This window comes from Zonotrichia leucophrys, chromosome 3 (assembly GCF_028769735.1).
Source record: "Zonotrichia leucophrys gambelii isolate GWCS_2022_RI chromosome 3, RI_Zleu_2.0, whole genome shotgun sequence".
Classification (NCBI taxonomy): Eukaryota; Metazoa; Chordata; class Aves; order Passeriformes; family Passerellidae; genus Zonotrichia; species Zonotrichia leucophrys.
This window is the reverse complement of record NC_088172.1, coordinates 83,891,369-83,916,824: the sequence shown is the minus strand read 5'-3', so window position 1 is coordinate 83,916,824 and position 25,456 is coordinate 83,891,369. Positions and strand designations below refer to the sequence as shown.

The following is a 25,456-nucleotide window of genomic DNA, read 5'->3' as shown; positions in this document are numbered from 1 at the left end:
GGGAGTTTTAGTCCGCACTAGTCAGAGTTGATGACTTTTGAAATAGGTTTTAATGTATGAGAATATAATGGTCTTTATTTGTGTACGATGACTTTTCACTTAAACTCAACAACCCATTTAGAGCAGAGCATACCCAGGATGCTGTAAGCCTCCACAAACTGGGCTGGCATTGGAGCTTAGGACAGACAAGTAATCCTCCACAGATAATTAGCACAGAAAAATGCTTCCAATCTCTTTGTTAGTCCAGTTGTATTTTTTATCTAATAATAAACTAAACTTTAAAACCCCCTATGCTCATACATTTTAATCTAGACTGCACTGGGAATCCTGTAATCTGTAATATTTTCAGCTGGGCTGTTTTGGTTTACGTGTGTGCTGCACACACATACACGGTCTGGAACACCTCTCTCCTCTGCCTGTGCTGCATGAACACCAAGAACTTGGGCCATCATTTGTGCAAGCTTTTCAGTGGGGCATGCTCAACTTCACACACATGCTCAGGTTGGAGGTGTCATTGAGTGCTGTCACTCGTCCCTGTGCTGTCCCCACCCAAGGTGTAGCTCTGCAGCCCTCTGACACAGCCAGGCTCTCCTGGGATTTGGTGGGGGTTTGGCCAGTGATACTGGGGATGGTTTTGCACATTTTTGTGCTGTGGGAAGAGGCTGGGTGAGGAACTGCGGGCTCACAGAGAACACTGTGGCCGTGTGTGTGACTGGGACCATCTAGTTCAGCGCACTGCGATGAGCAGGGACCTCTACAGGTAGGTCAGGCTGCTCAGAGCACTGTGCTTGAATGTTTCCATGGATGGGACATCCACATCCTCATGGGGCAATCCGGGCCAGTGTTTGTAAAAACCTTCCTCCTCTTCTCCTCCTCCATGCCCTTCCAACTCCCGTGCCGACCCCTCATCCTTCTTCATCCCTCCAAACCCTCGTGGCTTCTGTGGCTGAAGACCGCTCTGTTCTGTCCTGTTCTGTTCCCAAAGGACTTGGTGAGAAACGAATGAATGGTTCCAGTTTCCGCGCCGTTATTTGTCGGTGCAAATTCCGTGTACAGCAGTGAGTCCCCGCGGGGTCTGACGCCGTGCCGCTCCCGCTGCCGGTGCCGGTGCCCGCGCGGAGCTCACGGTCCCGGACCGAGCATCGGGCATCCCGTGGTCGCCATGGGAACGGGGCGGGCGGGGCGCGGCGGCGGCGGAGCGGCGGCTCCGCTCAACTTCGGCAGCGGCGGCGGTGAGAGGCGGCGAGAGGCGCTGCCCCGGCTGGGCGGGACGGCAGCGGGCAGCGGTGAGGAAGAGGAGCGGGAGGAGGAGGAGGAGCTGGGGACACGGCCAGCAGGGTGCCCGGCGGGGCGGAGGCGGTGTCCGGCGGAGGGGACCGCTGTCTCTGCGGCGAAGAGCCCGGGCTGGGTGTCCCGGTGCCGGGGAGCGAGCACCGCCCGGCCCGAGCGGCTCCCGGCAGGGCGCGGGGTGCGGCCGCCTCCGCCGGGACTGCCCCAGGAGCGAACCCCGCCTGCAGCTGCAGCCGGTCCCGGTGCCCTTAAGCACCTGCGTTTCTTCCGAGGGCCGCCTCAGCTGCAGGGTAGAAAACGGCACAAAGTTTCCGTGGTTTGAAGGGACTTTTAAACTGGTGCCGGCTCTTGGCGGGAGGCTGAGTGAGTGTGCGGAGGGAGCGGACCGATCCCTAATCGCTCCAAGGCACTGCCCTAAGCGCAGCTGTTGTATCTCGTCACCAGGGCTAATCCATAGCCCGGTGTTGGTTTAAGCCTGCTGTGCCAGTTAGAGGGCTTGACTTCAAGCCACGTCCTCCTCCCGGTACCCTCTCTGCTCGCCCTGAGTCCGTTTGTCCGCAGGAGCAGCGGGAGCGCTGGTGCCAAAGGTGAGGCGGGATGGGTGGGAAGGGAAGGGGAAGGGGCCGGGGCCCCCCGGCAGCTCTGCCAGGCTGGGCTCGGGCACGGCTGCATGGGTGATGGACAAGCGCCGGGTAACTGGTTATGTAAGGACAGGCAATCGAGGAGGAAAGCATGGTTTATGCTGCCTAATGTTTGTGCCATATTTAAAATCTCTCTGATCAGACACCTGCCCTGCTAAGTGTCTGCAGGGTGGAAGTTCAGTGTTTGCCAACCCCAGGGAGGTGCCAAGAAGGTCGGTCAGACAACTTCTGAGTTCTGGCAGTGTAACTGAGGCTAGAATACACTGTGCATCTCCTAGTGCTGATACATTCATTAAAACCCATGTGAGGACAGCGCTGTTCATGCTCACAGAGGCTGCTCTCTCTGTGCCCACAGGTGGGACATGCAGCTATTCCAGGGTGGAAAGCATGAGCTTTCCCAGAGCTCTGCCAGTGCTGTGGATGATCTCGATAAAGACAGGCTTAAGTTTTCAAGCTGTAAATTTAGCTTTCTTCTTTTGGTTGCTAATTTTGGAACAATGTATATTTTTAAGTAGCTCCTGTCACAATGATCAAACTTAAACACTGGTCCTAGTGTTCTGCAGTACAGAGAAAACTCTGCAGTCAGAGTGGGACTTTGGCGACCTTTGGTCAAGATTCATTCTGGTAGATGCCATAACTAAGGTTCAGTCCTGAACAGAAATGTACAGGTGTCTGCTAAACTGCATTCTCACCTGTGATGCAATGAGTTACTCCTGCTTTCCCAGAGGAATCAGTCCTCAGTCTGGATGGAGAATGCATGTCCCACCTGCCCCTTTTCACAGCACTTAGTCTGGTCTTCACTACAATATATGAATAAAAATACTTCAGAGGGCCTGACGACAAGTGGAATATGCCTTTGGGTCAGAGTTTCAATCTCTTTATATAACTCTGTGTATGAATATCTGCAGTGGATGACAGTATTAGAAACTCCAATCTGTGACATTAGTACCCCTTTAATAACATTATGTGGTCAGTAGTAGAACAGAGAAAAATGAGTTGGGGATCTCTCAGAGTTTTAATTCTGAAAGCCTTTTGTATTGGGGCCTTCCATCAGATGCTATTATTGTTTTATTGCAGAATACCTTTTTTCTGGTGGTTTGAATGATTTTAATAACAGAAAATGTAATGTACAGAAAAGCTCTGGGTCTGTGCTACCTTCTGCACTCTCATTTACACAGCTGAATGAATGGTGAGGAATACTTTACATCCCTCTGTCCTGACTGGAAACCTGGCTTTGTAGTCTGCAGAGATCAAAGCAAGGTATAGAACTGAAGGTGTATTTGATCCACCATGGCAAGATCTGAGCAATATATAGGAGTTTTAATAACAAATCAGTCAAACAGAGCAGTTCATTGTGCTTTAGCTTCCTGTCTCCTGTAGGTTTAGGTAAGAGTTTAGTGTGAGTTGTATGACAGAGTGATTTTATGGTTGCTAGTGGAAACATTGTTTCAAGCATGAGTGAGATATTGGCATAAAAATAGTTCTGTTTTTCAACAAAGGGAACTCATTTGCTTTGATAAGTAGATAAACTGCAAAGTACTGCTCTGCTCCATGAGCAGATTTGAGCAGAACCCACCCTTTTGCTTTTGCAGATAACACAAAGATTATCTTCTGTAGAGTGCCAGGCATTAGGAGAGCTCCAAGCTATTGGGCCCTTCCTTCACTCTTCTTTAAGACTGGATTTTCCTCTGGAGTTAATCAACAGAACTCTCATTTATTTCAACGAGGCAAATCTGTTTTACATTTGTGCAGCTTTGCTGCAGATCATGGAGCTGTACCTGTTAGATCAGCTACCTTTTCTCATGGTGTTTTGGTTAGTGACTGAAAATCATCTTCCTTATCCTCACCTGAACTTGGGGCCCAGTTTGCACTGAATTCTTGTTTCTTTACCCCTCTTGCAATCAAAATGCAGATGTAAAATGCATCAGATACGCTTGTTTTCTAGAAGATTGAAACTCTAAGAATGTATGACAAACTGTGCTAATACTGGGAGAGATAAGAGCAAAACTTTTAGTATGTTCTCAATTTTAAAGGCTTTCATTAAAAAAAAAATCTTATGAGGGCTACCAGGTGTAGAAAATGTGACATATTCATGTATTTCATCACTGTTGTGGTATTTCCAGAAGGCCACTCAACCTTTCCTTTGATAGAAAGAGTACCACTTGTTTCTTTTCTGTCCTGCAGCACCTTTGGTTGGCTCTGAGTCCCTCCTGTCACGTTTACCCAGCGGTGATTGTCGGTCACGCACCTTCACTAAAGGCTTAAGTGACTTAAGTGACTCTGTGACAAGGACAGCAGACAAAGAGGCAGTCCCTTTGTGTAGTGCTGACAGTGCCAAAGCTGCTGGAGCAAAAGGAGAGCAGAGCAGGGGCTGCACACCGAGCGGCAGCACGGTTGTCCCGCTTTTTGGAGCGGCTGTCCCGCAATTTTGGGAGCAGAGCTGGCAGCAGCAGGGTCGGACAGACAGGGGCAGGCAGGTCGACCCTGAGCGCAGCCGTGCTGGGACAGACAGACAGACATTGCCTGGCATGCAGGGGCCTGCTGGGTGCCACAGTGCCCTGTCACAGCTGGCTTTGCTCCTGAACACTGCTGTGAGGCTGTCCCCAAACACCTGTCACCACAAAGACGTGGCAATGAGGTTGCATTTAAAGCATTCGCTTCATCCCCTGCGCTTCTGTTATTCAAAGCTCCTTGCTACCTGTAACAGGGTCATGTACCTGGAAACGTGTTAACCACTGTGAATTTCAATTTTTTTAGTCCAGAAATAACCTGTGTCCATCACAACAGGGGATTCAGTGTGCTTACAAAGCAAAACACAGGTTTTCTGCTGTGGTCTACCCCTGAATGTCCTCCAAAGTTCTTTCTCTTTATTCTGCAGGTCAGAATGAGGAATGCTGCTGTGATAATATAATGATATTTGCACTGCTTTTAAATTTCTTGATTGACAAGCTCTACCTACTGCTTTTTCAGCATTAATTGCCTTGTAGCATCCCAGGCTGAGCTTATAATAATTTCCACTGAAATTACAATCACGTGGCAGGTAGCTGTAAACACCTTAGCCTTCCATGTCACTGAACAAAAAAGGAGATTCCAGACACAGAGGAAGTGGAGTTCTTTGGGCCCTGGTAAGGTAAAATTCACTGTTTGGAGAGGATAATGGCAAGTAACTTTAAAAGCCTCACAGAATATCCTGAGTTGGAAAGGATGGACAAGGATCATTGCAGTTTAGCTCCTGTACCTGCACAGGACATCCTGAAGTGTCACACCACGTGCCCAAGAGTGTGGTCCAAATGGTTCTTCAGCTCTGCCAGGCTTGGTGCTGTGACCATTTCCCTGGGGAGCCTGTGCCAGTGCCCAAAGACCCTCTGGTGTGTCTGCTTTGCCCTGACATCCATCCTAAACCTGCCCTGACAACTTCAGGCCATTCCCTTGCGTCTGTCACTGGGCACACAGAGGAGAGGTCAGTGCCTGCCCCTCTGCTTCTCCTTGTGAGAAAGATGTAGACTGCAGTGAAGTTTCCCTCAGTTTCCTCTTCTCCAGGCTGAACAAACCAGAGAGTGGTGAACAGAGAACAGAGATTCTTTAACAAAGCTATGGTGGACTATATAAATAAAACTGAGAGGGTGTTGGCAGCAGTTTCTTAGTTAGAAGTTGCTAAGATTCTTTGGAATAAAATCTAAAATATATTAATCACAAGAGAAATAGAATTTGAGGTTCATCTTTGATGCTGTTGCTACTTAATGCTACTGCATACAGATAGAGCCAGCAGCAGAGCCATGACCACAATTTCTGCCTGAGCTGCTGTTAAACATTGCATCAGTTAGCACAGAATTCAGAGGTGGGGGTAGCCAAACCAATTTCAATCTACCCATGAGCTGCAGTCCAGGCAGGTACTTGATACCTTTTGGTATCTGAAGCGCACTGGACTTTTCTGGACAATGTAATCCAAATCTTACTGAAGAGGGTAAATAATTTAAAACAAATTTTAATGTGCTCTGCAGTTGACATTATCTCTTTCCCCCTTGACTATGTGTCTTCTAAAAAGTACAGTTATGGGGACAATTTGGAGGTCGGACCCACTTTGGAAATAATTTCTTTGTTTGTTAGCCTGTGATCTGGCATGTGTGGAAAAAGGCTAAGTGGGTATCTTGCATGAGCAAATTCTGCTCTCTGACTGTAGCTATAAGGAACCACCACCCACAAGAAGGGAGGGAAGGCATTTCTCAGCTCCTCAGCCCAGTTTGTTGGCATGCTTTGACTGGATGATGATGGATTTCTTGGAAATCTGTCTAGAGCTGAGTGACAGCCTTTCTATTGACATCACTGGATTACGGATTAGGCTTCTCTCACGTAACCCCTTTAAGGCTTCTCCTTCTGCTCCTGCACAATCACCACACCCCCAAGGCTCTTGAGAGCCACACATGATTGTCAGCAGCACTGTGAAGGCAAAGGCAAACCACAGGAGACTTGTCCAACAGAGGACAGAGAGTCCTATTCTACCCTCATTTTTATCAAAATGCACATTTCTCACCCCCTGCATAATCCTCTCCTGGAGGGCATTACAAGCTGGCAGCTAGGAGAAGGATCAATGGAAATGAATATTTTATTCTCAGAAGTTGATTTTCTATACACTAAGCTGGCCCTGCTGATTGACTCATGGTTTAAGACTGTGACAAGTCTTAGCAAGTGGTGATGCAGCCTGGAGGAGCCTGTGTCTGTCAGGTTGGAGGAACAGCCTCCAGCTGGCCAAAGACCAGCAGGCCAAGGAAACAGACTCCCTTTGCTGGGGAAAGGGCTAGGAAGGGCTGAAACCCTGTGGAAAGAAGGTGAAAAAACAGATAAGGCATGTGAATGTTGATATTTCTGATGGTGAGTTCTTTGGAACAAGAAAAGGAAATCACATGGGGAAACACGTGAGAAGGTAAAAAAATGGAAGATGAGGTTCAGAACATGCCCTGAGAAAATGGAGACAGCTACAAAGTACATGAAGAGAAAAATGCAGGAATTGCTGACAGTGTAGAGAACAGTGTAGGAGTTTTGAAGAAAGGCAAAACTAACAGGAAACATTTACATTAAAAACTTTCAACAAGACTCACTAAAAATTACTAAAATTTGAAGCAAACCCTCAGAGACTGTGAAGGGGGGAGAAAGCCAGGTATTCCAGACTTTAGCACAGTTAAGGTAAACATATGCTTAAAACTCTGTGAGGTGGTTGGTCAGACTTCAATCAGCAGTGACTTCTAGGCAAAGGTCTGGGGTCAATGACACCAAAGTCTCAAACCCCAGATCTGTTTCTGGAGTGGAACTTACATAAACCCCTCAGAAATTTTGGTTGAATAACACCAGAGATGTTCATCAACTGGACTGTGTCAGCTCCCAGGATAGCCTCTTAGAAGGAATTGGAAAATGGACTAATTGGGCAACAGAAAGATCTGTATCCAGCTGAGGCAATGTCTTTTTAAAAATAATTTTAATGTGAATGCTTGCAAAGTGTAAATTTGTCCTTTTCCCCAGTAAGAAGGTCAGGCTGTAACTTTTGCCTTTCTTTAGTTGTCCCCATCTTGCCAACAGTGCTTTGAGTTTTTCCACATGGGAAAGCCATTTTGAGTCAGTTAATGATTAGCCTGCCTGTGAACTTTAAATTAAAACCAGCAGCCACAATTAATGGAGCCCACAGTATCTTCTGCAGGCTGCTAAGAGCAGTAGTGGAAGAGTGGTGGCTTGTTGAGCCTGCTAAATAGAGATGGCCACTTGCCAGCTCTCAAAAAGAGGAGATGATGGATGAGGGAAGGGAAGGAAACAATCTCATACAAACAGGAATCCCTTAGGAGCAGCCAGCACAAGCTGCCAGTGTGCATGAAAAGCTTGCATGGGGTTTTCCTTCATTTGAAAACAGGCCATTTCAGCTGCAGGTCAGGTGCTCTCCTTCCTTTGTAGTCTTCTCATCTGGAAGCAGATTTTTATGGCAGTCAAGTGAAAGCCCCATTTGGGGTCAGAGCTATCCATGTTCCCACACTAAAAGCAATTCTGCCTTTTACCAGAGCTTTCTGAAAGCTCTGGGACTGGGCAAAGCTCAGGTCCAGCAGGCCTTGGTATCAGCAGACAAGGTATCCAAAATATTTTTCTGTTTATTCTCTGTAACACTAGTGCTAGGTAAAATGGTTCTCATGCAGAATGCCTTGCTTTGAGGGAGACCTGTGGAACTAAAAACCATAAATGCAATAAGAACAGCCCAGAATCATGCAAAATCCAAGTCTCCTTGCTCTCTTTCCCAGTCTGAGCACTAGATTTCCCTCTTGCTCCTCTTCTAATGAAACAGCTGGTGAGCCAGGAGTAGCTGGAAGGGCATTCCTCAGTTGTAATGCTTTGTATTGATTTACCCCTAATGCCACTGAAGTCAGCAGAGCTAAACCAGTGTGAAACCAGGTCAGAGCCAGAATTAAAATACAGAAGGGCATGTTCACCTTCATCAGATAAAGGCACAAGTAGAAATAATAATGGTACCTGTAGCAGCTTACAAAAACTACTGTCATCACAGAAGCTGAAAAGAAACAGGACACTTTACATTATTTACAACAGCTTGTGGCCTGTTTTGCCCCTCACTTTTGTTAGGGATACACAGGGGGTGATCAGACCAAGGAAAAGCTCTTCATGCTTAATGCTGTGTGATGGTGAGTGGAGGCACCATGTGGCAAGCTCCAGGTACCCACTGGAGTGGCAGGGTCACTGATTTGGAGCTGTCAGTGCCTCAGTTCCAGCCTGAGCCTGTTCCTGTGTCTGAGCTGAGACACCAGAGCTCTGCCTGCTAATGTGGGAGCTGTGGCTGGAGGCACTCACCCTGGCCATGCACACAGAGGGAAGCACTGGCTGCTCCTCCTCCAGAGCACAGGGATGGGGCAGGGGCAGCAGTACCTGCAGCAGCTGCTGGCTGTGGCTGCTGTCCCCAGGAGAGCCACAGCTGATGCTGCAGGGCAGCCACTGCAGCCATCTCTGCTGTACAGGCACTGCAACCCAGCCCAGCTGGTGTCACCTTATTGCAAAGCTCCTCTACCTTCTGGGTGATTTCTCCTCACAGCACTGACTTCTTCACAGCACAGCTAACAAACTCCATCTCTCCTCACCCAGCTAACCCACTCTTCTATAGCACTCTTCTTCTTCTTGGTTACAGCTGTGGCCTGTTAAGGGCAGGCCTGTTCCTAACCTCTGGTAATTCATACAGCTGCAGCTCCTCAGGGGTGAGATTACCTCCTGCACTACCTTTATTTCCTCACATTCTATCCCCCCACATCCCGGTGCCCCTGTTTGCAGGGATGGGAGACCTGTGCCTCACGCTCTGAGCCAGCTGCATCTGTGACCTGTGGAAGCTTTCAGCCCTTTTGTGCCTGCCTTCTGAAGAAACTGGTATTGCTTGCTGGGAGAGGTGGGGTATAGGACTAGAGAAACTAGTCCTTTGATGCACTCTGGAAAACTTCCTGCTTCTAGAAAAGTCTAAGCATTAGAGCCTGGAATAATTTCAGATGTGGGACACTCTACAGACTATCCAGGTTTTTGGAGCATTTTCCTTTAATGGTGTGATTTATTTACATAGTATGAGCACTTTGGAAAGTGAACAGGCTACTGTAGGATGAGTGAATGATGCATGGAAGCATCTTTTTCTTGCAGTCCTGGCAGAATGCTGTGGATCTCTTCTCATCCAGGGAGTCTGGGAACTCGTGGCTCTCAGCTGTGCTGGGAGTACTGTGTAGTTATGAGCTTTTGGTGGTTTTTATTGTCACTAAAGGTGGAAGCTTAAATGAAAAGCATATTTTTCCCCACCACTTCATGCCTGTCTGTGTCCCAGCAGTGAGGATTTGCTCAGGCCTGCAGAAGCAGACTCTTTAATCCCTTGCCCTCATGTTAACTTTTGACGCCATGTCCTGCTTGGGCTGCTGCCAGAGGAGCCTCTCTGTAATCCCAGCTGCAATCCTTATTTGTGCCACCCCTGTCCCCAGGGGCTAATGGGAGGGAGCAACAAGGCACGTAAGTGCTCTGTGTGAAGAAACAGATGCTGTTTTTCTCCTCTTCAGCTCCCAGTGCCTGTTTTGGAGTCCATTGTGTTTAAATACAAGTACAATAGGTAATAACTTTGTTCCATGCATTGTCCTCCTGAAGGGACAACATGAAGGGATTGGCTGGGTGGGGAGTTAATTCCATCTTTTTCTGAGCTGATTGATGCAGTTTGTTCTGTCTGCTAAGTGCTGGGTAACTCCCAGCAGCAGAAACCTCTCACTTAGAAGTAATAACAGTTTAAACCTTGGTATGCTTCTGCTTCCCTCTCAGAGCAGCCTCAGTTCCCTTGGCACTGGAGGGGCTACTGAAGGAGTGCTCCTGCAGCAAAGCAAATAATTGGACTTGTAGATGGTGGTGTAGCCTCTGCTGCATGCAGCAACACATTTGCTAAATAATGGTTAAAGCTCTGTCTGGCCCTGTAGCTCAGGCTCCTGTGAGTGCTGCCCAGGCAGGGTGAGCTCTGCTGCTGGTGTTACAGCAGCAGGAGCAGCAAACCTACCCAGGTGTGTTTGGTTTGTGTGGCAAGGGATGGGGGCTATGGCAGAGGCTCCTGTGGGACACTGCCAGAAACTTCCCCCGTGCCTGACAAAGCAAATGGCAGATGGCTCCAGCAAGGACCCACTGCTGGTCAAGGCTGAGCCCTTCAGTCCAGCTGGCAGCACCTCTGGGATAGCAGGGAAGGGGGAAAAACAAAAGGGAGACAGAAGGGAGGCTATGGGAGAGCAGCAGCTCTAAATACTGCAAGGTCAGCGGGGAAGGAGGGGCAGGAGGTGCCTCAGACAGTGGAGCAGAGATCCCCCTGCAGCCCACAGTGAGGCATCTGTGCCCTGCAGCCCATGGAGGTTCAAGGGGATGCAGAGATCCACCTACATCCATGTCCAAAAGAGGTTGGGACCCCACGAGAAGATCACAGTGGAAGAGGCTCCTGGCAGGGTCTCCTGGAGAGAAGAGCCCAAGCTGGAGCAGGTTTGGTGGCAGGACTGGTGACACCACAGGGAATTCACACAGGGCAGCCTGTTCCTCAAGGACTGCACTCCCTGTGAGAGACCCAGGCTGGAGCAGTTCATGAGGAACTGCAGCCCATGGGAACAACTGACACTGGAAAAGTTCATGGAGGTCTGTACCCCATGGGAGAGACCCCACACTGGAGCAAAGGAAGGAGGTGAGGAGTCCTCCCCTTGAGGAGGAAGAAGCTGCAGAAACAATGTGTAGTGAACTGACCACAGCCCCCATTCCCTATCCCTCTGTACTGCTGGGTGGGTGGGAGGTAGAGATTTTGGGAGTAAAGCAGAGCCTAGGAAGAAGAGAAGAGTTGGGGGAAGGTGTTTTAAGATTTGGTTTTATTTCTCATTATCTAACTGTGATTTGATGAGTAATAAACTAATATACCCACGATGAGTATGTTTTGTGCCTGACAGTAATTGCTGAGTGATGTCTCTGTCCTTCTCTCAAACCATGAGATACATTTAATGCATTTTCTCTCTCCTGTCCAGCTGGGGAAGGGGGTGATAGAGCAGCTTTGGTGGGCACTTGGTGGGCATCAGCTTCAGCCCACTGCAGCAGGTCACAGAGGAGATCTCTAAGGATCTCCTGGCTAGAATGTAGCTCCCAGCCATCCTTTGAAAAACTCAGTGCACTGAGTTTTTACAGATGGGGTTGCTGCAAGGTTGTGCCCTCCCATGAGGGTTCAGCCAGGCGAGCCCAAGCCCTGTGTGTGGGCAGGAGAACACTTCCCCAGCCTGCAGGAAGCAAGGCATCCTTGTAACCTGGCCTCAGGTGGCAGGGCTGTGACTCATTTCAATGACATGCTGAGAGGAAGTGAGGGTGCCTCTTCACCCTCTGTCTCATCCTCTGAGCGAGCTGGCGAGATTTCTCAAGGCCTCAGGATCTCTGCTGGTCACAATGACCCCGAGATGTGTTAGAAAGTCTCTTTTCCCTGCCCAGCCATTGAAGAAGGAGTCAGAGCTCTTCTGTTCTTGTTCTCAAAGTTGTTTATTGTTTCTAATCTATAAATTTCTTTCTCTGCCCCACCACAGTTCTGTCTAGCAGGTGGAGTTGAGGCACACTGCCCATTTTTGGGGCAGCGTTATCTTTTTTATGCTAAAAACTATGTGTACATTATTTACCATAACTTATCAATACCTATAACCTGTGTTAGACAATGAGCTTCTACTCTAAACCAATCTAAAAGTGCCAACATCACCCAGAAGATGCAGGCTAGGAAGAAGAAGGAAAAAGGACAAGACATGCCCAAATTATGACCTGTGGAGCAAGTTACCAACCTTGTATGAAGATCAGCAAGCCACAACAGTTTAAGTAGAATGACAAGTGAAGTTGTCACGGGGTGGAAAAGTAGATTTTAGGGGTTTTGGTATGGGGGTTCAGGGGGCAAGATGAAAGGAATTGGATGTGTCCAGCCTTTCTCCTTTTTCTTCTTGGCCTCCATCTTCTGCTGTGATGGTCTAGAGTAGAAGCTCACTGTCTAACATAGGTGATCGGAATTGGAAAGTAATTGTAAACATTGTATACGTGGTTTTTAGTGCAAGGACATAACACCACCCTGGGGGCAGGCAGAGTGCCTGGACTGTCCTGCTGAGCAGACCTCAGCAGGGCAGGAGAAAATTTTTTATAGATACGAAACAATGAACAACCTTGAGACCGAGAAATGAAGAGCTCTGACTCCTCCTTTGACAGCTGGGCTGGGAAAAGAGACTTTCTAATGCATCTTGGGGTCACTCTGACCAGCAGAGACCCCGCCACACCATGACTTGGCATTTCCTACCTTTAGGCCTCTGCTCTCCACGGGGCCTTTGCAGGCCCTGGGCCTGCTACACTCCCGGGCAGCCAGAGGAATTTCCTGGGTTGCCACACTAAGGTGCCCAGCACCAATTATTTCCAAGTAGTTATCCAGCAGCAATTTTAAAAGCAGACTGAAGGGGTGAGGGGGAAAGTGTTCTCAGCTGAGGTGTGCTGATGATGGCACTGTTCTTTTTCTCTCCCTCTCCACCCTCACCCCACTCCCAGCAGAGACACACGGAGCACGATGTCCCTGGCATCCTGGTTCAGGTGGAACGAGCCCCCAAACCGCATTTCCCAGAGGAGCCCCACGGAGATGGTGGTGGAGACGCTGATGATGGAGCTGAGCTGGCAGATGAAGCAGGCTGAGAAGCAGCAGCGCGAGCGCGAGAACGAGTACCGGCGCATGAAGAGCGGCGTGGACTACGGCTGGCTGGTCAGCTACCCCAAGCACAGCTACGACATCAGCCCCGGGGAGAGGCTGCAGCTGGAGGACATGTGCACCAAAATACACCCTTCCTACTGCGGGCCTGTCATACTCAGGTACTGCCAAAGATGGGGTGATGAAGAGCTTGCCTTTCTCCCTTTCCTCTTTAGGATGAGTGAGGGGAGAGTGAGAGTTGCTAGCGCCAGCAGAACCAAAATGTGGCATCTTGTATCATGAGTTGTGCTGGGATAGTGTCTTTGTGAGAGAAGGGAAATCTAATGTTTTAAGTCAGTTTAACATCGTTTCCCCCAAGAAGTTACAGAATGTGATTTCCCTCTGACATTGGTTGAGTGCTTCATGCTCCTGAGTAGCCAGAGCAGCATTACCTTGCCTGATAAACCATCTCAGTATTGTGATGGCTTTTTTTTTGCTTCAGACTTTAGAATCATAGAGAAACTGAGATTTAAAGGGACCTGTAGAGGGATGTACTTCCACCTCCTACTTGGAGTAGGGCCACCTTCAAAGTTAGATCAGGTTGCTCAGGGCCTTGTCCTGTCCACTGTTGAATATCTCTGAGGGCAGAGGTTCCACAGCCTCTGAACAGCCTCCTTTTGTGTTTCTCCCCTCACACTGGAGCGTTCATTCCTGGATTTAAGCTGTCCAGCAGGTCTATTGAGGCACTTGAACCAGTGTTCAAACCAGCCTAAAGGTGCTATTATTCATTTCAGCCTGTGAACCAGGTATTCCCAGAGAATGTCTCCCCTCCCTACCCTCCCTCTTACCCTAGACATGGAGTCATGGGATGCAGGTGGGGATGAGTTGGTTTCAACAGCCAAGTGGTGCTTCTGACTTCTGCAGTGTTTAGATGTGCACAAAGCCTCTCTTGCTGCTGAGCCTTTCAAGTGCTGCCCTTAGGGTTGTTGCCTGCCTGCTGAGTGACCTCCTGTGAGAATGCCTTTAGAAACTGATCTAAGCCTGCTCTAGCATGCAGACTGGAAGGGAAAGGTGTGGCTCTTTTCCTTTTGGGGTGGCTGTTCTAAGATAAACTCTTGCACTTGGCACAGTGAAGGCAAACTTGGCAAAGTGAGGAGCAGTGACTCTGCAGTGCACCTCAGCCAAAGCAAAGTTGTGCAATGAGCCTTTATAATCAACTTCCCCTGCTCCAACATGTTCTTCAGATGGGATTAGAGTGAACACAATCCTTACAGAACATATACAAGAGGCTCTCAGCACCCTGCAGTCCCTCACTGCATATACTGGCTCCTGTTTTCCCTTGAATTGCAGCTGCAAAAGTGCTGGAAATAGCTGCTCCTCCGTCTTACAGTGAATGTAGCCAGGAAAGAATGCCAAAATTACCTCTCTAGCCCTCATTTTCCCTGGGGCTGAACCTTGGAAGCAACCTGGCACACAGAGCCTTGGCTCTTGCAGAGGTTGCCATGATGGCAGAATTTGGGATCATTCAGTGACCAAGACCTCTCCAGTGAAAATTTGCTGGGAACAGCACCTGCCTTGCGGTTGTATAACTCCAAGCTATGCTGTAAACAAGCCACTTCAAACCCCTGGGATTCAGAGATATCTTTACCATCCCCAGGGCCACTGAGCAAGGCCTGGCTGGCTTACAGGTTATTTCCATGGCAGCAGGCTTTGGTTGCTGGGGCAGGGAGGCCCCAAGGTTCATCCTCTTCTGGAAAGTATTAAGCTGAGCCATATACAATTTGCTGCTCTGCTATTTGTTTTTTGTTTAATTGATACAGATCATGCTAGATGTCTGATTTCAGTGCAGCTTGTAATGGTTGTTCAGGATTCAGCATACTGATAAATGTAAGTAGATAAAGGCAGTAGATAAATGTACTCAACAACGTTGGTGGACTCTGTGTGGGTGACTGAAGTAGGCTAAAACCATCCTCTTGAAACTCCTCTTACAAAAAGGGTGCTGTCATAAATTGTATTACACTGTGATTTGAGAAGTGGCATGTTTTACAGAGCTTGCATGTTAGGAGAGCCACACTAAAATAAACCCTGAGGATTTCATAACCTTTGTTCGTTCAATTCTATGACTGAGAAGGGGCTATCACAGGCACAGAAATGGTGGAACTGGATTGTGTCAAAGGTCTGGCTGATCTGATGAGCAGTCTGCATTGACCAGTGGCATCAGTGTAAGGAAAAGAGCAAAGGACAAGGAAGAAAATCCAACAGCAGGGACAATTACACCTCATGTATAGGATCCAGCTTACTGTGCCTTGTAACTGGGAGACTTTTGGAGCCACAAGCGGACCTTCTATCCATAATTGGCTGATGTGGCATTTTCTTTCAGTTGTTTAAGTTGTGGGAGCTTTTCTCTTTTTGAACACATATAAATTTATAACATTTTGGCACCCTGTGGCAGAGCTCCACTCCTGAACTACAACTCTGTTACAAAAAATTGTGGTTTGCTTGTCTTAAGCTAATGTGTCCTAATTTTATTCAGTAATCCTTTCATATTGTGTTGGAAATGTTAAGAGTTGACCCCTCTCCTTTTCTACCTTCTAACTGAGAGCTCTGTCATTTCATGGAATTTTCATTGCTGGTGAGGAAACAAAGAAAAAGAACGGGGCTTTCCATGTTAGGAGGTGAAAATATACAGGGGAAAGAAAGAAAAAAAAAAAAAAAAAGAGCCTGCAATTTAAAAGAAAGACAGCCAAAACTGGATAAATTCTCTTTTCAGAAAGTGAGATAAGATGGAGATTTTAGTAACTTCCCCAAAATTCCACAAGATGAGTATAATAGGAATGCAATGAAACCTCCACATTCCCAGATAAGTACTTTAATAATAAGATCACTGCACTGCTGATGTGCACTTCTCTGTGACTTCCTCATATGTAGCAGCTTTTAGAAAAATCTTCCAGCTAAAAAAAGTTTGTGAGCTTGCATTGGAAAATTCAATTGCAGAGCATGTACCCTACCAAAGCCCTTGGTTCTGACTGGAATAGTAAGCTTGATCTTTTCCCTTCCACTTTAGATATTTGAAGAGCTGAGGTCCTTTTTGAAGTCCTTTTTGCACTCAACAAGCACGTAATTCTTAAATAAGACAAGGAGCAGGCATCTTGCAAGGCTGCAGAGTTTGTTTTGTTTGTGTCATGCAAGGTCTCCTGCTTTGTGAGCCTCTGAGTTCAGAGTCAAAGCCAGAGCAAAACATTTTTATGTGAGTTGTCAGAGATGTCATTTTGTTCTTTAAAGGTCTAAATGATCCAAATTTTCCTTTTCTGTGGGTATGGGCTCATTTACTGAGAGGCAAAGTTTATCCAAATTTGTTTCTTTAGATGTGGAGGAGGCTGGAAAGGAGCACTTCACAAATGAACAGGGTTTTTTCAGATCCAGATTGCCTATTTTGTATTTTGGGTCAATAGGAACTTCTCTTTGAGGCTCTTGGAATTCTGGAAGGATTCAAATAGACTGCAAATAGCATCAGATATTTGGAGACTCTGATTCACCTCGTGCAAATAAAGCCATTGCATTCAGGGGTAACTTAGCTTTAGGTTACTGGGTTAGAGATCTCTGTTTGTTTAAAATGAAATCCTGGAGCCAGCCGAAGGAAATGACAGTGAGTTTGGTGAGGTCTGTAGTACCTATCTGCCCTGGTCAAACTGAACAAGTAGAATGGTATGTTGCCAATAAAGAAACCTGGATTTTTCCCATTTTTACTCAGAGCTTTAGCCGTAACCAGAGCTAGTTAAAGTCTGTTTAATTTATTTCAGTTTCAGCAAAAGTGAAACAGTTGGTTTATGTCCTCCTGTGTCCAGAGGGAAACAAAAGACTCTCTTGTATGGAAATGTGAACCTGCATTTTGGTGATCTGAGTTGTTATCAATATCCCAGGCTAAGGACTGTAATTTTATAAGGATTGTGTATAGCTGAAGTGGCCTTCCTAGTAAGACTTAATGTAAGACAAATGACAAAAAACAGAAATGAATTTATTTACAATGACAAGCTTAAGTTTGAGGTGATGTGACACGAGTGTTGCAATTAGTGTGAATGCTGTAATTCTTTGGGAGTCAAGGAGCCTTTTCTAGCAAAGCTGTTTGAGTGTTATCCTAGAACCAGAATTACTGCTCAAAATATAGATTCAGGAGTCAGCAGCTAATTATTAGCACTAAGCAACCCCACATTTTCTTTGAATGACTAAATCTACTTAGAGCTCCCCATTCAGACAGGCACTCAGGAATACCCTGAACTATAAGCACATTGTTTAAATCCATGGACTTTCATTGGATTTAACTGGTCTTTAAAGTTCAGGCTGTACTTAGGGAACCCACTGTACAGGGACCTACAGAATAACACAGGCAGGTGACAGTGCTTTAAAAAGCAGTGCCAGGATGAGCCAAGCACGGCAGGATTCTTGAAATGTGACAGCCCCATAAAGCAATGAAAGGGACAAATTTGTTTGAACTGTGATTCAAACAGTGCCTGGAGTGGGGAATGTGCTCATCCCTCTGTATGCCTGTGTATTCATCCTGCCCAGGTCTGTGCTGGTTCAAGGTGAGTTTTTGTCACGTCCCAGTCACTGTGTGACGTGCATGATGTATTCCAGGAAAGCTGCCAGCACTTCCACAGCTTGAGCCACAAATCAGATACAGAGGTCTGCTTTTGTGATGAGTAAGGGAGCCCTGCTGAGGTGTTTCTGGACATGGCTGTGACGTTGCCTAGTTTGAAACTATCCCTTGCTAAAGTGTAAAGGTGTTAACCTCTGGTAGAAGACAGATGAGCCTTGTGCAATTTTGTGTTCTTCACCCCACTGAGCAGCTTTGTGTGGAGTTTGTTTCCCAAGACAGAAGGCCATACTGCTTGGTTCCAGTGGTTTTCTGGTTTTATGTACTGGCTGTTGTGTGCAGACAGCAGATTGCTGGAGCATCCAGCACACCAGCTGGTGTTCACTGACACCTGGGGAAGATGGCTTTGGTTATGTGTAGGTGTCTGCAGCAAAACCATGGGTTTTTTTCTGATACACAGACTGGTGTAGCTGGAGCTCAGGCCTGGTAACCTGTCCATCTTTTCTGTTGAGAAATATTTGTGATGTGCACTCCTTCAGGATTTCCTATATGAGCTTGTCCCTTACACAAATGTGCTGGTACTGAAGTTAGGTGGGCATTAGTAAAGGGGTGAAGTTAGTTCATCCTGTTAGGGGAGAGAAAACGATCCCCTTTCCCTTCTCCATCAGAATCAGGATGGCTTTCCATTGTGTGACTGGCAGACAGTCTTTTGGATTGCTTTCTCTTTGTTTCTTAGACCTGCTCAAATCCTTACAAAGTAGTTTTGGTGTTGGTCCTGAAAAGTTAGAGGTAAATCTTAACAGCAGAGTTGACAAAACTAAGCTAAGCAGAGTGCAAACAGGCAGAGAGCTGTGCAGGTGGATAGCTACTCTGATTTCAGAAAACTGTTTCAGCTGGATTGGTTGGGAGTGCTTTCAGCAGCCCAGTGCATTACCACTGGAGCTCTCTGCTCAGGGGGAATATTTGCGGTCACATCATTCATTTCCCTCCGGTACCCAGAGCCAGGCACTGGCCCAGTAATGGCCTGATGTGTGCTGCTCCCTGCTCTGGAGCCACAATCCAGCAGTGGGACACACAGCCTCTGAAAGTGGAGGCAGTGAGGAGGCCTTTTGGGTGCACAATTGCCAATACAAAAGAGGAGGATCTAATTATATATATATAATATATGACAGCACCTGTCTTTAAAACACACATTGAGATAAAATAATGAAATGTCTCAGTTTACCTCTGCAATAGAAATCCTTTGAAGCTGCTTTCTCTGGTATAATAATAAGAATGTTGTGAAGACTTGAGTTTCTATGGACTCACCGGTCTATACTTCAAATAAGATAAAGGGAAAATGTATTTATTGTGAAAACTGTATTTTGGGCTCTTTGATAATGCAACTGAAGTGCCTCCTCAAAAGGCAGAAAGGAAGTTTGCAATGTCCAACAAATCCCAGTTCCTGCTGTTGTCTGCTAACCCTCAGCAAGAGATCATCTCTTTCCCTTCCAGGCTCTGCACAATTCAATTTGGCATCACTGTGCCAGTGCTTAAATACCAGCATGAACTGCAGCACCTCAGAGGCTTTTTGCACCCAAACATTCAAATTTTGAGGTTTTTGGTGAGGGGGCAGAGGAGGGAAGATTAAGAATTCATCCGAAGCAACTGAAACAGTTAAAGAACATTTTGGTGACTTTGGAAGGCTTTGTTTAACCTGCTCTGGCTGGACACTGGAAGGCACTGGTGCTTCTGCTGACACTGAGCTCCCTCAGTGGGCAACACTGTTGTCCCACAGCTGTACCTGTAGCTGCCAGTACTTGCTGGGAGGGAAATATCTGGGATACAGCAGGGTGTCAAGATGTATGTGTGGCCAATTTCAGGGCTCCACAGTCAGAGTCAAAATACATAAGCATGCAAAAAGTTTTTCTGGTTTCTCCTTGGCTTGCTTTCTGTCCCTGCTATCTTGGGTATCCTTTGGCACACCATTAAGCAATGCAATTCCATATTGTGCTAAACTCCTTCTTACATTCCTGGGGCTTTTCAAAAACCCAAGAGGCAATATCTTATTCTATCAGCTCCTGCTGTATTTGGCTCATTTAAATACAGTCCTACTGTTTTCCATCCTTGTTCAGTTCTGCTGGAGGAAAATATCAAAATGCTTACCTTATACACTTTAGCTTCCCTGCAGTACAAACATCTGGATTTTAGTGAAGTACTAGCTTAGCTCTGTGTCTGCTTGCAGGTATAATTTTACCTTAAGAACTGATTATATATTAGAAGAGCAGCCATATTACCACCTGTCACAAATGCGTACTATTACAGAACAATCAGAATATCTATGTGACCAGAGGGTGAGCCTTGGGAGTGGCTCCCACTCTCTCCAGGCTGGGGACAATTCACCCAACAAGGTGTCAGCAATGGCATGATCTCTTCATTGCTCAGCCTGTGGCCCATTCAGTGACTTCAAGAAAACTATTCTGCCCTGCATCTTATCTTCCTCACCTGCACAATAAACAGTGATGATTCTTCACTTCCTTGGTACTAAGCTACGTTAATAAATTTCAAAAAAGCTCCATTTTGAGCTCTTTGCTGAGAAGATACTGAAATAATTCAGAGTTATCTAATTAGATACAGAATTGTGCTGCCAACCGAGCCAGTCCATTATGTTACAGGAATTCATAGGAAGATGAAACACCATGGAAAGTTAAATATTGAAAGACCACCAAAGAAAGTGACTGGATTTTCCTTTGTCTAGAGCCATTGGGTAATGCTATCAGGAACAAGAATGGAAAACAGGGGAAGGCATGTGGGGCTTTCCCTGGTCTACCTTGAGCTTCTGTTAAGCTGCAGTTCAGGGACTATTTCAAGCAATGATGTGCATTTGGACAATCACGTTTAATCAGCAGTGCTGGGGACATTTTCCACAAACTTGTCCAATAATTTTGTTTCTTAAGCTATTCATAGCATTGAGTTCTGGTTTAATAGGTTGTTGTGAGAAAAGAGCACTTCCTTCTGCTTCAAACTTGCCTTCTAGCTTTGTTTGGTTCTCCCTATTATTTCTTGTGCTTATAAGAAACAGTGATTCATCTCTTCCTTACATTCCCTGGCTTGCTTGTGATTTTAGAGACCTTGGGCATATCTTCACGGCCTCTCCTTGTTGTTGTTCCCTTCTGTGCAGGGAGTCCCATTTAGCAGGAAAGTGCAGGTTCCAAGCCTAGCACAGGGATTTGGCAGCAATCTGGGATTTGATGTTTTTAATCAAAGCTGTGCCTTGCCTGTGCTTCCAGGTTCAGGCAAGTGGTTGCAGAGTACGAACCAGAGGCGCAGGAAGTATCCCGGCTCTTCCGCTCCGTCCTGCAGGAAGCTGCTGAGAAGATCAAAGAGGAGGAAGAGGCCAAGAAGCTTGCAAGGCAGTGGAACACAAAGAACAGAACCAGCCTCTCCTTAACAACATTTAAATCTCGGTCCAGGATCTCCCCATTCATCAGTGACATCAAGACCATCTCTGAGGATGTGGAACGGGGCACCCAGCCCAACAGGAGGGTTTGGAGCATGCCAGAATTTCGGAACACCAAGGACTTCTGACTCTATACTCAATAAGGTTTTTAGACACTGATCTTTCAAAGCCCAGTTAACCCTTTTTTAACTCTACTGTTCTTTTTTCCATCTTTCTTTTCCTGCCTGTCTCTGTCTTGGAAGCTGTGTCTGTAGTAAGCGCTGCTGATGCCTGCAGCCTGTCACACCATTTATTACCAAACATGGTAGCCTTTCCTGTAACTCAATAGCTGTTCAGAACCTTAAGGACCTTAAGGCTCATTTACTATCTCATTTTTATTACTGCTTTCTTGTGGAAAATGAATTAGTTTTGCTATGTCTGTCTTCTCCCTTTCCCCTCCAGCCTGGATGTAGTTATCTATAAAAACTTTTGGCTCAAGCTACTGAGAGCTGCTGGCTGCACCAATCTTGCTGAAAGCAAGACAGCCACTTAAATGAGTGAGGCTTGCAGGATCAGGCTTGTGAGCTAAAGCTAGTATCTGATTTGGAACTGAACTTCCTTTTCCAACTAATAGCCTTCCTCAGTGCTACAACAAACTTCACAGGTAACCTCAGCACTGCTCTTGATCCGCTTTTTTTGCTGACAGTTCACAATCCAACCTGGGCAGAAATAGACCCAAGCTTTTTGAGATTAAAGACCAATCATGTTCCACAACCACCAGTTTATGCATGTTCAAGTTTCTTGGGTACTTTCTCTTTTGTGCAGGCAGAACCCCCAGAACTTTGCACTGCAGAGCAGATAGAAATGTATCACCCTGCTGTGTAGATACAGAGGTGGATACCTCAGTGCTGTGTCAAGTGCTATTCTGGGGCCTCAGTGCTCTGTGTTGCTGAGCTAAGTGCTCTACCCTACACCCCAGACATTGAACAGAAATCACCCTACACCCCAGAAATTAATATTTATGGCCAAGCCTGAAAGAGGGCTGAAGTAGAACATCCATGTAAAGGGAAGGGTCTCAGCATTCATCTCCAGGGCTCTCTGTACAGTGGCAGCAGTTGAGATCATGTGAACATTTGCTGCTGTGAGTGACTGGAGTGCTCTGGCAGATGTTCTTCCGAGACCTTGAAGAGACAGGAAAATGCCACTAAGGAAAAGCTGCTAAGGCCCTAACTCAGCATTGGCAGCGAGAGCTCTCACCAGCAAACAGCAGGGCACACTGTGAAAGTCAAGTGTCCTGCAGAGAACCCAGGGGCTAGGATGCTTTGTGGTGACCAAGGGGCGATGGGGAATGAAGAGAGGGACTTGCTTGGATGATTGGCTGCTGGGGAATCATCTCAGTGGGGTACAGCCTCCTGGAGGACCCTGTAGCTTTGTTGTTCTTTTGTCCGTTTCCAGCTATTTTTCCCTGGGGATCTTTGCAACAGCATGTGGGTTCTACAGCCAGGATTAAAACCCTCTGAAGCTGTGCCAACTCTGGGAAGAATTCCAGTGCATGAAATCTATCTTAGACTAGAAATGTGCAGCTTCTTCCAGAGATGGAGGAAGGCAGCATAAAACAAAGATCAAGATCAACCCCCTAGAGCTCTCTGAGACTGGGATTCTGACTCTTCCTCTCTCCCCTCTGGGCTATGTGAGATTGAAGACAAGGCTTTCTTAGCAGCAGCAGGCTGCAGTTTCTATCCCTTGGTAAACATTGCTGCCAGCAACCCTCCTAGGGACAGAAAGCAGCTCACTTTTAATCAAAAAGTCAGGGCTTCCAAATACAGCATCCAGTTTGGGACAGGCTATTCCAAGTTTAGGTCAATGAGGGAGAGTTGAAAGCCTTCTGACAAGCAGCTTAGTGTTTTTCAGCCATATGTCCTTGTGAAATAACGTGATTGTGCAAATGAAGTAAAAACCAAGGCTAGACATACTTAGCATAACCTTAGCTGTCTAGAAGATGTAGGATCTCTAGCAAGGGGTCACCACAATTTGCAGAAACAATTCTTGTTTGGAAAAGAGTCAGCCATATTTTTTTTTAATATATTTGCAAGCCACTGTATGGTACTGAAGACTGAGATGAGTTCATGAATTTCACGCTGCAGCTCTGTTTTCATTTTATTTGCACTTCTGTTCCATTTGGCACCTTCAGTATTGACTGCATCGATGAGATGTTCGATGGGCTGCTGGGAGACATGGGACCTTCTGCCACACTGCCACACAGCTCTTTGTTTCAGCACAGTGTCTGTAGCATGCTCACTCTTTTTAAGGAAAATCAGCAGTAAGTACCTGCCCTGCAGCAATGTTGTAAGCCAAGGAAATCCCCGATGGGTGTTCACACTATCACAGTGGCCTGTGATTGTGCTGTGTCCTTCATTAACAGCTTCCAGCTGGCAGACACCATTCTGGTGCAGCCAAGGAGACAGAGCTGACCTTTGGTCAAAGCCCTGCATGTTATGGAGACCAGGCTGGGGCACTGCTTGTGACAGCTGTTTTGCCTCAATTTACCTATAATTTATAATTCCACAATAAAATGCAATCCAAACTCCTGAACAGTAGTATCACTCTCCCTGTATCACTTCTGGAAGTTACACTGGGCTCACAGTGGGATCTGATGGTAGAGGGATATTCAGATACCAAGCTAGGAGAGATCTATTCTATTCCATGCTATCTAGTACTCTTACAGGGGTAGAAGTGGTACCATGTTTGCCTGCAGCCAGCTGCTTGGAGATGACTGAACTCCTGCACTGTGTGTGCAGCAGCAGGGACTGAGGCAGAGCTGGGGGTGATCAGGGTGCACGACTGCTGCGCTGCTTCTGGTGCTCATTTTTCTTAGAAATGCTGTACACTGAACCTTAAATGATCCTTTGGTCTCAGCATGTAGCAACAACTGTGCACTCATGTTTGCCTTGTCCTAATTCCACATTTGGCACGGCTAAATTAGTGTCAGTTCAAATGAGGAGCATGAAACTCCTGACTGTCCCCACCTACTGTGCTATGGTCCATGGCACTGGGCACACACAGCAGGCCAACCAGATTGTTTCTGGCTAAAGCCAACCCAAATGATCCATTGCAGGTGGCTCACAAACCATAAATCTGCACTAATGGTCGTCTGAAACAAACTCTTATGAAACTTGTGTAGTGTGAAGATCAGGTCCTCTTTGGTAACTGTTTGACTCCACAGCTCTGTTCCTCCTGGGCTGCACTACTTGCTAGTGTAGAAAAACAAACAAAAAAATCTTGATGAGACCCTCTGATCTGTTTTTAGCACCTCCTGAGAGCTTGTCCTGTGTCTTAATTCTTTAAGGACAATGAAACATTAACTATCAGCACATCATCATTAACAAGCAGAAGTGAACTGAACAAGAATTATTTTAAATCCTCAAACTTTCTTTCAGAAGGCTTTTGGTATCAGCTCAGAGCATCACTGTGGCCCCATTGCTGACAGTGTTGTGCTGTCCAAAGGACACTGTCACAAAGGACACTGTCACACCCAGAAAGAATCAGTCCTAGACTTGCTACACCTGCTAATAAGTAATGGCAGCAGCTCAGCCACGCTGCCCAGCTTCCAGGGGCTGGCACTCCTTAGAGCCACTGCTCTCCTGAGGGAGCTGTGCAGCCCTGCTCCTGTGGCTTCTAGAGGTGAGCCTGGCCACGGGCTGTGCCAGCCAGAAAGGATGTGCAGGCAGGGGCTGAGGTTCCTCACCCACAGCAGCTCAGAGTTCAGGCACCTGTCATGCCATGGGGAATTGGAGTAAGCTCTGAGGGAAATACCTGTCTGCTGACACTGCACTGTTTATACATTTCAACACAGAACCTTGGAGAATTAAATCACAGCTGTGGAATATAAACCAATTTATCTGTACTTGTTGTCTTTAATTAAAGGTCTCCTGAAATATAATCTGTCTATATCTAGCCAAACACAACAGCTGTTCCACTGCCCTACTGTGTATGTATCAAAGCGGGAAGGCACAAATGCTAAAGGCTCTTGATCTAAACAAAAAACCTCCATCCTCTCTCTACAAGTACACATGCAACTGCCCACCGTCTATCTTGCCACCTCTACAATCAGATCTCAAGATATAACGTGATAAATAACCATTTATTTAACCAGGATTAAGCAATTGCAAAGGTCTGAAGTTCTCTGAAGCTACATGGTCTGCAGATACAACCTTGAATCGAAGTCTTCATCAACATGAACGTGCTTCTGAGCACGTCCTACATGAACCAGTATCACCACAAAAGGAGATGACAGGAGAGACAAAATGGGT

The 25,456-nt window shown here is 46.6% G+C and overlaps 1 protein-coding gene across 7 annotated transcripts; it reads left to right on the top strand.

The window, feature by feature from the left end:
• Positions 1-1,210: 1,210 nt before the first annotated feature.
• Positions 1,211-23,738, top strand: RD3 (RD3 regulator of GUCY2D). 7 transcript variants are annotated; one of them, XM_064709064.1, is made up of 3 exons: positions 1,211-1,286; positions 13,005-13,319; positions 20,998-23,738. In XM_064709064.1, the coding sequence occupies exons 2-3, from the start codon at positions 13,024-13,026 to the stop codon at positions 21,293-21,295; spliced, it is 594 nt and encodes a 197-aa protein (XP_064565134.1). In that variant the 5' UTR covers positions 1,211-1,286; positions 13,005-13,023; the 3' UTR covers positions 21,296-23,738. The 7 variants fall into 7 exon arrangements, with proteins under 7 accessions (XP_064565134.1, XP_064565137.1, XP_064565132.1 ...); XM_064709067.1 differs by having other exon boundaries at positions 1,228-1,286; positions 13,008-13,319; XM_064709062.1 differs by lacking the exon at positions 1,211-1,286 and adding an exon at positions 1,298-1,877 and having other exon boundaries at positions 13,008-13,319.
• Positions 23,739-25,456: the final 1,718 nt, after the last annotated feature.

Excerpts from the sequence above, each read along its gene's own strand:
- RD3 (XM_064709064.1), top strand. The coding sequence starts at position 13,024 with ATGTCCCTGGCATCCTGGTTCAGGTGGAACGAGCCCCCAAACCGCATT. Across the intron at positions 13,320-20,997 it reads TGCGGGCCTGTCATACTCAG|GTTCAGGCAAGTGGTTGCAG; the intron begins GTACTGCCAAAG and ends CTGTGCTTCCAG.